The sequence below is a fragment of the Capra hircus genome, chromosome 19 (assembly GCF_001704415.2).
Source record: "Capra hircus breed San Clemente chromosome 19, ASM170441v1, whole genome shotgun sequence".
Taxonomy (NCBI): domain Eukaryota; kingdom Metazoa; phylum Chordata; class Mammalia; order Artiodactyla; family Bovidae; genus Capra; species Capra hircus.
Window position 1 is genome coordinate 13841604 of NC_030826.1, and position 15520 is coordinate 13857123.

The 15520-nt window shown below is 40.8% G+C and overlaps 1 protein-coding gene across 9 annotated transcripts in view; it reads right to left on the reverse strand.

Annotated features, from left to right (window-relative positions):
• LOC102179130 (WAP four-disulfide core domain protein 3) overlaps positions 1-15520 on the reverse strand; it is a 49577-nt gene that overhangs the window by 15835 nt on the left and 18222 nt on the right. For 4 of the 9 annotated variants that reach the window (XM_018064203.1, XM_018064207.1, XM_018064206.1 and 1 more), the window contains 7 exons: positions 14231-14332; positions 11786-11887; positions 10773-10874; positions 7549-7640; positions 6546-6647; positions 4114-4205; positions 3117-3218 (listed from right to left, as the gene is read on the reverse strand). In XM_018064203.1, the coding sequence (XP_017919692.1) occupies positions 7558-7640; positions 10773-10874; positions 11786-11887; positions 14231-14332 (389 nt within the window). In that variant the 3' untranslated portion in view covers positions 3117-3218; positions 4114-4205; positions 6546-6647; positions 7549-7557. Of the gene's footprint in view, positions 1-3116; positions 3219-4113; positions 4206-6545; positions 6648-7548; positions 7641-10772; positions 10875-11785; positions 11888-14230; positions 14333-15520 lie in introns of those variants that run through there. The other 5 variants (XM_018064208.1, XM_018064205.1, XM_018064204.1 and 2 more) reach the window with 5 other exon arrangements.

A 15520-nucleotide genomic window follows, 5' to 3' on the forward strand; every position in this document is an offset into this window, starting at 1 on the left:
GTTGCGATTCATGGGGTCGCAAAGAGTCGGACATGGCTGAGCGACTGAACTCAGCTGATATTATGACTGGGGAGGTCATGCAATGGTCAGTGACAGTCAGCAGATGGCGCCACCGTAGCTCACACTACAGACCTAGCTCCCGAGCCAGGCGCCCCGGCATCACCCTTCCTGAAGGTGGGACAACAGCTGCGAGCGCTGTTAAGGCACCCCTTGGTGTCACTGTCTGCAGTGTGAGCCAAGTGACTTAAAGAAGAGGGTGGGCGCAAATCACAGTTAAACGAGAAAGAGGAACAAAATATATTTGGTTCATTTTTAAGTTTCCTCATCTGGAAAATGGAGGTGAGACGGATACCCACGTCTTTCATATCTAAAGTTCTCAAGATTAAACATAAGAATGAACTTTGAAAAGACCTGACACAGAGGGGTTGCCAAATATGGGTTTTTCCCTCTTTTCCTATTCTTTGGGATGCCAACTCATTGCAAAGGATCATTGAAATAATCCCTAAGAACTGTATTTCATAAACATCACTCAATGTTTTATAATTGCATGTAGTTTAAAACAATAAACTCATATGAAATTATCATTGTCAAACATTGAAAACTTAAACTATATGCAGCATTTTAAAGTTCATGAAACTTTTTGACCTAAACAATACATCCTTAGAAAAGAAAATTAGCCAAGTATGTTTGAATTTAAAAGAAATCAAGTGAACATACATGCCCTTTGAGTCAGCAATATCATTTCTAGGAATGTTTCCTAAGGAAAGAATCAAGTTATACACGTAAAGACTTAGTTCCAAGGGGATCCTTTGATAGAAAAGTATTAGAGAAGTTGAAAAGCCCATTGATTAAGGATTAGTAAACAAAATGTGGTATATTTACAATAAAAATGCTTTGAAGTCTTAAAAAAAAAACAGTTGTATAACACATGTCCACGCTTGTGGCAAACTACCCACTACATATTATTGAGTGTTAAAAGATAAAGGAAATTTAAAAAATGTATTTGTGGAGGGTGATGCCATGATTATTTGGCACCATACCCCCTGAATATATATGTGGAAGAATATGAGTGTACATGTAACTCTGTTTATCTCCAGGTAATAAGAGTATAGGGACATCTTTCATCAGTTTGTTCTGCGCAGGCATGCTAAGTTGCTTCTGTCCTGTCCTACTCTTTGCGACCCTATGGACTGTGCCTGCCTGGCTCCTCTGTCTGTGGGATTCTCCAGGCAAGAACACCGCCTCCGGGGTATCTTCCCAATCCAGGGATTGAACCTATGTCTCTCATGTCTCCTGCATTGGCCGGGGTTCTTTACTGCTAGCACCACCTGGGAAGCACAATTTGTTCTGTAGTTTCTGCCTTTTCTGCAGTAAGTATGTATTTCACGTGAAAAATTAAGATTCAGTAGTGGTCTATGGAGAGAGTCTATGAAATTGCTATATGCTTTGACAATCCACCTGTTAAAAATCAGGGAGGACAAAGGAAAGAACATACAAAAAGCAGAGTAAGCTTGGTAAGTAACTTAACTTGATTCAGGGGAAATGAAAGGATATTGCTTAAATTCAGCTGCTGGGGGCAGAGGAGTGGAGAGGAAGGAAAGGAGGAAATTAGCTAATTTTGTTATGTCTGTAACTCATAGTAGGAAACCTATAGATGATAATTAAAAAAAGAGGGGGACAGAAGAGAAGACTCTTGAGAGTCCCTTGGACAGCAAGGAGATCAAACCAGTCAATCCTAAAGGAAATCAACCCTGAATATTCATTGGAAGGATTGATGCTGAAGCTGAAGCTCCAACACTTTGGGTACCCAATGTGAAGAGTTAACTCATTAGAAAAGACCCTGAGCCTGGGCAAGATTGAGGGCAAGAGGAGAAGGGGGTGACAGAGGATGAGATGGTTGGATGGCATCACCAACTCAATGGACATGATTTGAGTAAACTCTGGGAGATAGTGAAGAACAGGGAAGCCTGGCGTGTTGCAGTCCATGGGGTTGCAAAGAGTTGGACACAACTCAGCAACTGAACAATAGCAAAGGGTAGTACTCTACGGTCTTGGTATAAGGTAACTATCAGAACAAAACCCATAAAGCTTTCTAAATGCAAAGCACGCAGTAAGAGACAGGGAAAAGGAGAGACAGATGACAGAAATAAAATAGGCTATATGATCAATGACTATACATCTGATAAATACATTCACAACAGTAAGTAAAATGGCAACCAAAAAAGGTAAGATAAACCTCATGTATCTCTCTCAGAGATGTATATAGAAATAATATGTAATAAAATGATGTCTGGAATTTGCTTAAAAATATCAGGGGATGAGGGGAGGTGGGTGGGATTAGATCTGAAAGAAGGATGACCACATGTTGATAATGGTTGAAGCTGGGTGACGGGTACATGGTCTATCATTCCACAATGTGTCTGCTTTGTGTGAAGAAATTCCCAAAATGAAAAGTGAACTGAAATCTGCTTGCTGCTGCTGCTACTGCTACTGCCAAGTCGCGTCAGTCATGTCCGACTCTGTGCGTCCCCATAGACGGCAGCCCACCAGGCTCCCCCGACCCTGGAATTCTCCAGGCAAGAACGCTGGAGTGGATTGCCATTGCCTTCTCCAGTGCATGAAAGTGAAAAGTGAAAGTGAAGTCTCTCAGTCGTGTCCGACTCTTAGCGACGCTATGCTTAGGGACATTCAAAATACCTTAATGAGTAAAAACATGTGCAATCACTAACATGTCCATACGCAGAGAGAGTAAGTGTGGAAAGATTAACAATGATGTTTCTCTGGGTGATGATACTGTGGGTGTCATTTATATGGTTATATAGTTTTAGATGTACAGTCTTGTTTTGCAACCATAAATATATATTTGGGGGGAAGAGGATAAAGAGAAGAGTTGTTCTTAAAAAGAAGTGCCCAGCTGAAAAAAGTTGACTTACGGAATGCAATGAGATTGTGATGGAAGAGTCCAAACAATCTCCTTTTTAAAAATATTTTATGATGAAAGTGTTCAAAACCATACTCAAGAGTTAATTGCTATTGAACAATTGTTGAAAAGGTGGGCAGAACAAGGCATATATTCCTGCTGGGACCAGGACATCGGGCAGGGCACTCAGCCTTACTTGCTTGCGGGGCTGGTGAGCACACGTGGCCACAGCCATTGCCGACGCACTTCTCTCCCGCTGCGCAGTCGCGGTCTTCTCGGCACTGCTCCTCACAGACACCTTTACGGTCAGAAAAGACTGGCTGAGACTCTTAAACTAAATAAATGCTTAAATGACCATGGCATAACAACAACTGTGTATACTTAGATCTAGGACTTCACTGTTTAGATATGACCTCACATAGAACCTCATCTGACCCTAACAGCAAATAATAGCTGAGGTATTTGCAGGGGTATTTGGAGAAATGCCTTAGGACTGAAGTCTTAGGAAAGAAAGCTGCAAGGAAAGCAGGTTAATGGTAACCTCGATGATCTTTAACCAGTAGGTTTTATTTTCGGTGTTTGATAGATGAGGCCATTGAGAGATTGTTGAGAGTCCATGGCAGAGTTGGGACTTGAAGTCCGGTTCTTTGCCTTAAAGCACGTGTGCCTTTTTCTATACAATTCAGTGAAATTAACCTTGAATATAGAGTTGAGCTCCGAAATCCAGAAATTATTTCCAATGCAAGTAGAGGATCTACTGGGTTCTAATCCCTAAAGAAGGTCTCAGTGTGACTTTTTGATCCTCATAGAGACAGAATTAAAAGACGGAGGCAGCCCTGGAAGCTGCATCATAACCTTTGGCAAAAGAACAACATCTCAACCAACAATCACATCACCACCACCAACAGAATTCTCACTGTGGGTCCTGCCGCAGGGCTGACCTGCTTCTGCCCTGCTCACGATTCATCTCTTTCTGGCTCACTTTTATCATCTGTACCTGGGTGACTGATGTATGGCCTGGGCAAGTGAAGAGAGGCTGCACTAGACAAGTGTCTTCAGATACAGTGATTATCATAAACACCTCGGGTATTCTGGTTTGTTTCTCTGGATGACCACACAACTGTGCCAGATCAGATCACGTCATGCACTGAACTCTTCCAGGACAGAGCAGGGTGGAGAGAGTCAGGACTCACCTACACTCATCAGCGGGGAGCAGATTCGCCGACAGCCGTCCTGGATACACTGTTTTCCTCTCCCACAATCCCTGTCTTCACGGCACTCGATGCTACAGATGGCGCAGAAATATGTGGTTAAAAGCTTCTCTTCTCTTACAAGCTCAGAATAAATACTTCAAATGCCTTTACAACATCATTCAAAAACCATCAATTCCCTAGAAGTACATCTATCCAGTTATGTGCAGAAAACTATATGATACGACAAAGAAAAAAATTTAAGAATCTTATAAATGCAGGCAGATACCATGTTCATGGATAAAAAGATACAGTGTTTTAGAGGTATCAGTTTCTTTCCCAAATTGAAATTTAATACAGTCCCAGTCAAAATTGTAGAAGGATTTGTCACAAAAATAGACAAGCTGACTCTGAAATTTTATACAAAAGTTCACCAAAATCAACAATTATCAAGCAGGAATCGAGATAAGTTTAGCAAACTTGCAGGACTGAAATGTGGTTGGATGACCTGGGCTCTCTGTATGAAAAAAAAGAAACCTTGTCTCCTGTCTCACACCACACAACAAATCTGTTCAATTGAGTTATAGATCTAAGGGAAAGGTAAAGCAATAAAGCTTCTAGAAAATGCTATAAAAGATAGCTTCAAGACCTTGGGATAGGCAAATAGTTCTTAAATTTTACAGAAATATTACTGACCGTGAAAATAGATAGGTAGATGGAATCTCATTTAAATTATGAACTTTCCTTCATTGAATGACAACATTAAGACAGAGAAAAGACAAGCCTCATTGAGAGAAAAAGTTTGTAATACATACATACAACAAACAATTTGGATCCGGAGTTCCTTACAAGTCAATAGTAACAATTCATAAACTAGGAGAAAAATGGGGAAAAGGATTCAGCAGACACTTCATAAAGGAGATAATTGGAAGTTGTGAGACAAAAGTCATGTCAGATTCTGAGACCTTGCTTTTAATTGTGCAGATTGGGATAGTTTTTGAATCTTCTAGAATCTCCCCAGAAAAACAGAGCAATCAAAATAGCACAATTCAAAACACATAGACAACAGATCTGTAGAACAAGATATCCCCTCAAACTCCAGAATATGAGTGGGTGGAAGGAGACAAAACACCACCTTCCAGTAGACGAATGAGGTGTCTGCATCTGAGCAAAATCCGAGGAAAGCAATGAGGTGACTGGTGGAGAAGCCTGGGGACATCATTCCTCCAAGAGCTTCCTAAGGAACCCACTAGAGGTTGACTACCAGCCAACAAAAGTAGTGGAGAGATAGGAAAACTGGGACTAGTAAGGTCATTAAATACATACTTACAGAAGAATTAAGACTCAATAATATGGAGAGACTCAATGAACCCTCTATGTGCTGTGACTATATGCCTGTTAAATATCAGGAAGGACAAAGGAAAAACATACGAAAAGCAGAGTAAGCTTGATAAGTACCTTAACATGATTCAGTGCAAATGCAAGGATATTGCTTAAACTTAACTGCCGGGGATAGGGAAGTGGGGAGGAAGGAAGGAAGGAAATGAGCTAATTTTATTATGACTATTACTCATAGTAGGAAATCTATAGGCAATAATAAATAAAGGGTGGGGATCACGGTTAATACTCTAAGGTCTTGACATAAGATATGTATAAGAACAAAAAGCATAACGCTTTCTAAATGGAGAACATATAATAAGAGAGAGGGAAAGGGATAGATATAAATCTATCCTTTTGCAGAAATGAAATAGGTTTAAGACTATGTGTCTAACAAATACATCTACAACAGTAAATAAAATAACAACCAAACAGGTAAGATAAAGCTTATACCTCTCTTTTAGAGATACATGTAGAATACATGGAATCTGAAATAACAGGGATGGCGGAAGTGGGTGGGATCAGACATGGAGGAAGAATGACCACAGGCTGATACAGGTTGGGTGACGGGTACATGTGTATCATTCTACCAATGTCTCTGCTTTGCACATGGATTTTCCATTATAAAAAGTTAAAACTGAAATGCGCCGAGGGAAGGCTAAATATCTTAGAGTTAAAAATGTGCAATCACTAACACATCCATACACACAGACAGAGTAAGTGTGGAATGACCAACAATGGTGTTTCTCTGGGCAAAGGGAGTGTGGGTTCCATTTATTTGTTTCTATAGCTTTGGCTGTAGAGTCTTGCTTTCCAGCCATAGATATATATTTGGGGGGTGGTAAAGTGACTGTGCTGGAGATAATTGAGTAGGACTGAATGCAATGGTACCGTGATGAAGGAGTCAAAGAACACCCCATCCTTTGAATGTTTTATGTTGAAAACATTCAAAACTGTACTCAAGATAAATTACTATTGAACATTAGCTGAAAGGTTGGGAAGGACCAAGTGCATAGTCCTTTTAAGCCCAGGACATCGGGCAGGGTGCTCAGCCTTACTTGCTTGCGGGGCTGGTGAGCACACATGGCCACAGCCATTGCCGACGCACTTCTCTCCCGCCGCGCAGTCCCGGTCTTCTCGGCACTGTTCCTCACAGACACCTTCACAGTCAGAAAAGACTGGCTGAGACTCTTAAACTAAATAAATACTTATAAATGACCATGGCATAACAACAGCTGCGTATACTTTGATCGAGGTCTTCGCTGCTTAAATGTGATCTCACATAGAACCTCATCTGACCCTAACAGCAAATAATAGCTGAGGTATTTGCAGGGTTATTTGGAGTAATTCCTTCAGACTGAAGTCTTTGTAGGAAAGAAAGATGCAAGGAAAGCAGTTTAATGGCAACCCCAATGATCTTTAACCAGTAGGTTTTATTTTTGGTATCTTATAGATAAGGCCATTGAGAGACTGTCTGGTCCATGGCAGAGTTAGAACTTAAATTCCGGGTTCTTTGCCTCTAAAGCACATGTCCTTTTTTCTATACAATTCAGAGAAATGAACCTTGAATTTAGAGTTGAGCCCCTAACACTCCAGAAATTATTTCTGATGCAAGTAGAGGATTTACTGGATTCTAATCCCTAAAGAAGGTCTCAATGTGACATTTTGATCCTCATAGAGACAGAATTTAAAGACGGAGGCAGCCCTTGAAGCTGCATCATAACCTTTGGCAAAAGAACAACATCTGAAACAACAATCACATCACCACCACCAAGAGAATTCTCACTGTGGGTCCTGCCGCAGGGCTGACCTGCTTCTGCCCTCCTCACGATTCATCTCTTTCTGGCTCACTTTTATCATCTGTACCTGGGTGACTGATGTATGGCCTGGGCGAGTGAAGAGAGGCTGCACTAGACAAGTGACTCCAGATACAGTGATTATCATAAACACCTCTGCATTCTGGTTTGTTTCTCTGGATGACCACACAACTGTGCCAGATCAGATCACATCATGCACTGAACTCTTCCAGGACAGAGCAGGGTGGAGAAAGTCAGGACTCACCTACACTCATCAGCGGGGAGCAGATTCGCCGACAGCCATCCTGGATGCACTCTTTTCCTCTCCCACAATCCCTGTCTTCACGGCATTCGATGCTACAGATGGCCGATGAGCAGAAATATGTGATTAAAAGCTCTTCTCTTACAATCACAGAATAAATACTTCAAAAGCCTTTACAATATAATTCAAAAACGATCAATTCCCTGGAAATATATCTATCTAATTATGTGTAGATAGCTACATGATACGACAAAAAAAAAAAATTAAACTGTCTTATAAATGCAGAGAGATGCCATGTTCTTGGATGAAAACAAATGGTGTTTTAGAGATATCAATTTCTTTCCCAAATTGAAATTTGATACAGTCCCAGTCAAAATTGTAGAAGGATTTGTCACAAAACTGGATAAGCTGACTCTGAAATTTTATACAAAAGTTCACCAAAATCAACAATTATCAAGATAAGAATGGAGATAAGTTTAGCAATCTTGCAGGACTGAAATGGGGTTGGATGAACTGGGCTCTCTGAAAAAAAAGAAACCTTGTCTCCTGTCTCACACCACACAACAAATCTGTTCAATTGAGTTATAGGTCTAAGGGAAAGGTAAAGCAATAAAGCTTCTAGAAAATGCTATAAAAGATAGCTTCAAGACCTTGGGGTAGGCAAATATTTCTTAAATTTTTCAGAAATATTACTGACCATGAAAATAGATAGGTAGATGGAATCTCATTCAAACTATGAACTTTTCTTCATTGAATGACAACATTAAGGCAGAGAAAAGACAAGCCTCATTGAGAGAAAATGTTTATAATACACATATACAACAATTTGGATCCGGAGTTCCTTACAAGTCAATAGTAACAATTCATAAACTAGGAGAAAAATGGGGAAAAGGATTCAGCAAACACTCCATAAAGGAGATAATTGGAAGTTGTGAGACAAAAATCATGTCAGATTCTGAGAACGTGGTTTTTATTGTGTAGGTTGGCATAGTTTTCAACCTTCTAGAATCTCCCCAGAAAAACGGAGCAATCAAAATAGGACAATTCAAAACACATAAACAACAGATCTTAGAACAAGATATCCCTTCAAACTCCAGAATATGAGTGGGTGGAAGGAGACAAAACACCACCTTCCAGCAGACCAATGAGGTGTCTGCATCTGAGCAGAAATCCGAGGAAAGCGATGAGGTGACTGGTGGAGAAGCCTGGGGACATCATTCCTACGAGAGCTTCCTAAGGAACCCACTAGAGGTTGACTGCCAGCCAACAAAAGTAGTGGAGAGATAGGAAAACTGGGGCTAGCAAGGTCATTAAATACATACTTACAGAAGAATTAAGACTCAATAATATGAAGAGACTCTATGAACCCTCTATGTGCTGTGACTATATACCTGTTAAATATCAGGAAGGACAAAGGAAAAACATATGAAAAGCAGAGTAAGCTTGATAAGTACCTTAACATGATTCAGTGCAAATGCAAGGATATTGCTTAAACTTAACTGCTGGGTATAGGGAAGTGGGGAGGAAGGAAAGAAGGAAATGAGCTAATTTTATTATGACTATTACTCATAGTAGGAAATCTATAGGTAATAATAAAAAACGGTGGGGACCACGGTCAATACTCAAAGGTCTTGACATAAGATATGTATAAGAACAAAAAGCATAGCGCTTTCTAAATGCAGAACATATAATAAGAGAGAGGGAAAGGGATAGACAGGTTGCAGAAATAAAATAGGTTATTTAATGAAAGACTATGTGTCTAACAAATACATCTACCACAGTAAATAAAATAACAACCAAACAGGTAAGATAAACCTTATACATCTCTTTTAAAGATATATGTAGAATTAATATGTGATAACATAATGCCTGGAATCTGAAAATAACAGGGATGGGGGAAGTGGGTGGGAGTAGACATGAAGGAAGAAAGACCACACGTTGACAGTGGTTCGGTGATGGGTACATGGTGTATCATTCTACCAATCTGTCTGCTTTGTACATAGATTTCCCATAATAAAAAGTTAAAACTGAAATGCACTGAGGGAAGGCTAAATATCTTAGAGTTAAAAATGTGCAATCACTAACACGTCCATACACACAACAGAGTACGTATAGAATGACCAACAATGATATTTCTTTGGGCAAAGGGAGTGTGGGTACCATTTATTTGTTTCTATAGCTTTGGTTGTAGAGTCTTGCTTTCCAGCCATAGATACATATTTGGGGAGTGGCAGATGACACCACCTTTATGGCAGAAAGTGAAGAAGAACTAAAAAGCCTCTTGATGAAAGTGAAAATGGAGAGTGAAAAAGTTGACCTAAAGCTCAATATTCTGAAAACGAAGATCATGGCATCCGGTCCCATCACTTCATGGGAAATAGATGGGGAAACAGTGGAAACAGTGTCAGACTTTATTTTGGGGGGCTCCAAAATCACTTCAGATGGTGATTGCAGCCGTGAAATTAAAAGATTCTTACTCCTTGGAAGAAAAGTTATGACCAACCTAGATAGCATATTCAAAAGCAGAGACGTTACTTTGCCGACTAAGGTCCATCTAGTCAAGGCTATGGTTTTTCCTGTGGTCATGTATGGATGTGAGAGTTGGACTGTGAAGAAGGCTGAGCGCCGAAAAATTGCTGCTTTTGAACTGTGGTGTTGGAGAAGACTCTTGAGAGTCCCTTGGACTGCAAGGAGATCCAACCAGTCCATTCTGAAGGAGATCAACCTTAGGATTTCTTTGGAAGGAATGATGCTAAAGCGGAAGCTCCAGTACTTTGGCCACCTCATGTGAAGAGTTGACTCATTAGAAAAGAGTCTGATGCTGGGAGGGATTGGGGGCAGGAGGAGAAGGGGACGACAGAGGATGAGATGGCTGGATGGCATCACTGACTTGATGGACGTGAGAGTGAGTGAACTCCGGGAGTTGGTGATGGACGAGGAGGCCTGGCATGCTACGATTCATGGGGTCGCAGAGAGTCAGACACCACTGAGCGACTGACCTGAACTGAACTGAAAGTGACTGTGCTGGAAACAATTGAGAAGAACTGAATGCAATGGTACCGTAATGAAGGAGTCAAAGAACACCCCATCCTTTGAATGTTTTATGTTGAAAACATTCAAAACCGTACTCAAGATAAATTACTATTGAACATTAGCTGAAAGGTTGGGAAGGACTAAGTGTATAGTCCATTTAAGCCCAGGACATCGGGCAGGGCGCTCAGCCTTACTTGCTTGTGGGGCTGGTGAGCACACATGGCCACAGCCATCGCTGACGCACTTCTCTCCCGCCGCGCAGTCCCGGTCTTCTCGGCACTGCTCCTCACAGACACCTTCACGGTCAGAAAAGACTGGCTGAGACTCTTGAACCAAATATACTTATAAATGATCATGGCATAATAGCTGCATACAGTTTGATCTAGGACTTCACTGTTTAAATATGATCTCACATAGAACCTCATCTGACTCTAACAGCAAATAATACTTGAGGTATTTGCAGGGGTATTTGGAGTAATTCCTTAGGACTTTAAGTCTTTGTAGGAAAGAAAGATGCAAGGAAAACGGTTTAATGGTAACCACAATGATCTTTAACCAGTAGGTTTTATTTTTGGTATCTTATAGATGAGGCCATTAAGAGATTGTCTGGTCCATGGCAAAGTTGGGACTTCAAGTCTGGTTCAAGTACAACCGGACTTCAAGTCCGGTTCTTTACCTTTAAAGCATGTGTGCCTTTTTCTATACGATTCAGTGAAATTAACCTTGAGTATAGCACTGAGCCCCTAACGGTCCTGAAAATATTTCTGATGCAATTATTTACTGGGTTCTAATCCCTAAAGAAGGTCTCGATGTGACTTTTTGATACTCATAGAGACAGAATTTAAAGATGGAGGCAGCCCTGGAAGCTGCATCATAACCTTTGGCAAAAGAACAACATCTGAACCAACAATCATATCACCACCACCAATAGATTTCTCACTGTGGGTCCTGCCACAGGCTTGACCTGCTTCTGCCCCCCTCACGATTCATCTCTTTCCAGCTCGCTTTTATCATCTGTACATGGGTGACTGATGTATGGCCTGGGCAAGGAAGAGAGGCTGCACTAGACAAGTGACTCCAGATATGGCTGACTGTGATAAACCTTCCGATGTGTTTCTCTGGATGACCACACAACTGTGCCAGATCAGATCACGTCATGCACTTAACTCTTCCAGGACAGAGCAGGGTGGAGAGAGTCAGGACTCACCTACACTCATCAGCGGGGAGCAGATTCGCCGACAGCCGTCCTGGATACACTGTTTTCCTCTCCCACAATCCCTGTCTTCACGGCACTCGATGCTACAGATGGCTGATGACCGGAAATATGTGGTTAAAAGCTCTTCTCTTACAACCTCAGAATAAATATTTCAAATGCCTTTACAATATCATTCAGAAATGATCAATTCCCTGGAAATACATCTATCCAGTTATGTGCAGAAAACTACACAATACGAAAAAAGAAAAAAAATTAACTCATAAATGCAGACAGATGTCATGTTCATTGGTAAAAACATACAGTGTTTCAAAGATATCAGTTTCTTTCCCAAATTGAAATTTAATACAGCCCCACTCAAAATTGTAGAAGGATTTGTCACAAAAATAGACAAGCTGACTCTGAAATTTTATACAAAATTTCACCAAAATCAGCAACTATCAAGATAGGAATCGAGATAAGTTTAGCAAACTTGCAAGACCGAAATGTGGTTGGATGAACTGGGCTCTCTGTATGAAAAAAAAGAAACCTTGTTTCCTATATCACACCACACAACAAATCTGTTCAATTGAGTTATAGATCTAAGGGAAAGGTAAAGCAATAAAGCTTCTAGAAAATGCTATAAAAGATAGCTTCAGGACCTTGGGATAGGCAAATATTTCTTAAATTTTACAGAAATATTACTGACCATGAAAATAGATAGGTAGATGGAATCTCATTCAAACTATGAACTTTTCTTCATTGAATGACAACATTAGACAGAGAAAAGACAAGCCTCATTGAGAGAAAATGTTTATAATACACATATACAACAATTTGGATCCGGAGTTCCTTACAAGTCAATAGTAACAATTCATAAACTAGGAGAAAAATGGGGAAAAGGATTCAGCAGACACTCCATAAAGGAGATAATTGGAAGTTGTGAGACAAAAATCATGTCAGATTCTGAGAAGGTGGTTTTTATTGTGCAGGTTGGCATAGTTTTCAACCTTCTAGAATCTCCCCAGAAAAACGGGGCAATCAAAGTAGCACAATTCAAAACACATAAACAACAGATCTTAGAACAAGATATCCCCTCAAACTCCAGAATATGAGTGGGTGGAAGGAGACTAAACACCACCTTCCAGCAGACCAATGAGGTGTCTGCATCTGAGCAGAAATCCGAGGAAAGCGATGAGGTGACTGGTGGAGAAGCCTGGGGACATCATTCCTACGAGAGCTTCCTAAGGAACCCACTAGAGGTTGACTGCCAGCCAACAAAAGTAGTGGAGAGATAGGAAAACTGGGGCTAGCAAGGTCATTAAATACATACTTACAGAAGAATTAAGACTCAATAATATGGAGAGACTCAATGAACCCTCTATGTGCTGTGACTATATGCCTGTTAAATATCAGGAAGGACAAAGGAAAAACATACGAAAAGCAGAGTAAGCTTGATAAGTACCTTAACATGATTCAGTGCAAATGCAAGGATATTGCTTAAACTTAACTGCCGGGGATAGGGAAGTGGGGAGGAAGGAAAGAAGGAAATGAGTTAATTTTATTATGACTATTACTCATAGTAGGAAATCTATAGGCAATAATAAATAAAGGGTGGGGACCACGGTTAATACTCTAAGGTCTTGACATAAGATATGTATAAGAACAAAAAGCATAAAGCTTTCTAAATGCAGAACATATAATAAGAGAGAGGGAAAGGGATAGACAGGTTGCAGAAATAAAATAGGTTATATAATGACAGACTATGTGTCGAATAAATACATCTGCAACAGTAAATAAAATAACAACCAAACAGGTAAGATAAACCTTATACCTCTCTTTTAAAGATATATGTAGAATTAATATGTGATAACATAATGCCTGGAATCTGAAAATAACAGGGATGGGGGAAGTGGGTGGGAGTAGACATGAAGGAAGAAAGACCACACGTTGACAATGGTTGGGTGATGGGTACATGGTGTATCATTCTACCAATCTGTCTGCTTTGTACATAGATTGCCAGTAATAAAAAGTTAAAACTGAAATGCTCTGAGGGAAGGCTAAATATCTTAGAGTTAAAAATGTGCAATCACTAGCATGTCCATACACACAGACAGAGTACGTATGGAATGACCAACAGTGATGTTTCTCTGGGCAAAGGGAGTGTGGGTTCCATTTATTTGTTTCTATAGCTTTGGCTGTAGAGTCTTGCTTTCCAGCCATAGATATATATTTGGGGGGTGGTAAAGTGACTGTGCTGGAAAAAATTGAGAAGGACTGAATGCAATGGTACCGTGATGAAGGAGTCGAAGAACACCCCATCCTTTGAATGTTTTATGTTGAAAACATTCAAAACCGTACTCAAGATAAATTACTTTTGAACATTTGCTGAAAGGTTGGGAAGGACCAAGTGCGTAGTCCATTTAAGCCCAGGACATTGGGCAGGACGCTCAGCCTTACTTGCTTGCGGGGCTGGTGAGCACACGTGGCCACAGCCATTGCCGACGCACTTCTCTCCCGCCGCGCAGTCCCTGTCTTCTCGACACTGTTCCTCACAGACACCTTCACGGTCAGAAAAGACTGGGCTGAGACTCTTAAACTAAATAAATACTTATAAATGATCATGGCATAACAATAGCAGCACATACTTTGATCTAGGACTTCGCTGTTTAAATATGATCTCACATAGAACCTCATCTGACCCTAACAGCAAATAATAGCTGAGGTATTTGCAGGGGTATTTGGAGTAATTCCTTAGGACTGAAGTCTTTGTAGGAAAGAAAGATGCAAGGAAAGCAGTTTAATGGCAACCCCAATGATCTTTAAACTGTAGGTTTTATTTTTGGTATCTTGTAGATGAGGCCATTGAGAGATTGTCTGGTCCATGGCAAAGTTGGGACTTGAAATCTGGTTCAAGTTCAACCGGACTTCAAGTCCGGTTCTTTGCCTTTGAAGCACATGTGCCTTTTTCTATACAATTCAGTGAAATTAACCTTGAATATAGAGTTGAGCCATAAAGGTCCAGAAATTATTTCTGATGCAAGTAGAACATTTAGTTCAGTTCAGTTCAGTTGCTCCGTTGTGTCTGACACTTTGCAACCCCATGAATTGCAGCAAGCCAGGCCTCCCTGTCCATCACCAATTCCCTGAGTCCACTCAGACTCATGTCCATCGAGTCAGTGATGCCATCCAGCCATCTCATCCTCTGTGTCCCCTTCTCCTCCTGCCCCCAATCCCTCCCAGCATCAGAGTCTTTTCCAATGAGTCAACCCTTCGCGTGAGGTGGCCAAAGTACTGGAGCTTCCGCTTTAGCATCATTCCTTCCAAAGAAATCCCAGGGCTGATCTCCTTCAGAATGGAATGGTTGGATCTCCTTGCAGTCCAAGGGACTCTCAAGAGTCTTCTCCAACACCACAGTTCAAAAGCATCAATTCTTTGGTGCTCAGCCTTCTTCACAGTCCAACTCTCACATCCATACATGACCAATGGAACAACCATAGCCTTCACTAGACGGACCTTAGTTGGCAAAGTAATGTCTCTGCTTTTGAATATGCTATCTAGGTTGGTGATAACTTTTCTTCCAAGGAGTAAGCGTCTTTTAATTTCATGGCTGCAATCACCATCTGCAATGATTTTGGAGCCCCCCAAAATCAAGTCTGACACTGTTTCCACTATTTCCCCATCTATTCCCCATGAAGTGATGGGACCAGATGCCATGATCTTCGTTTTCTGAACGTTGAGCTTTAAGCC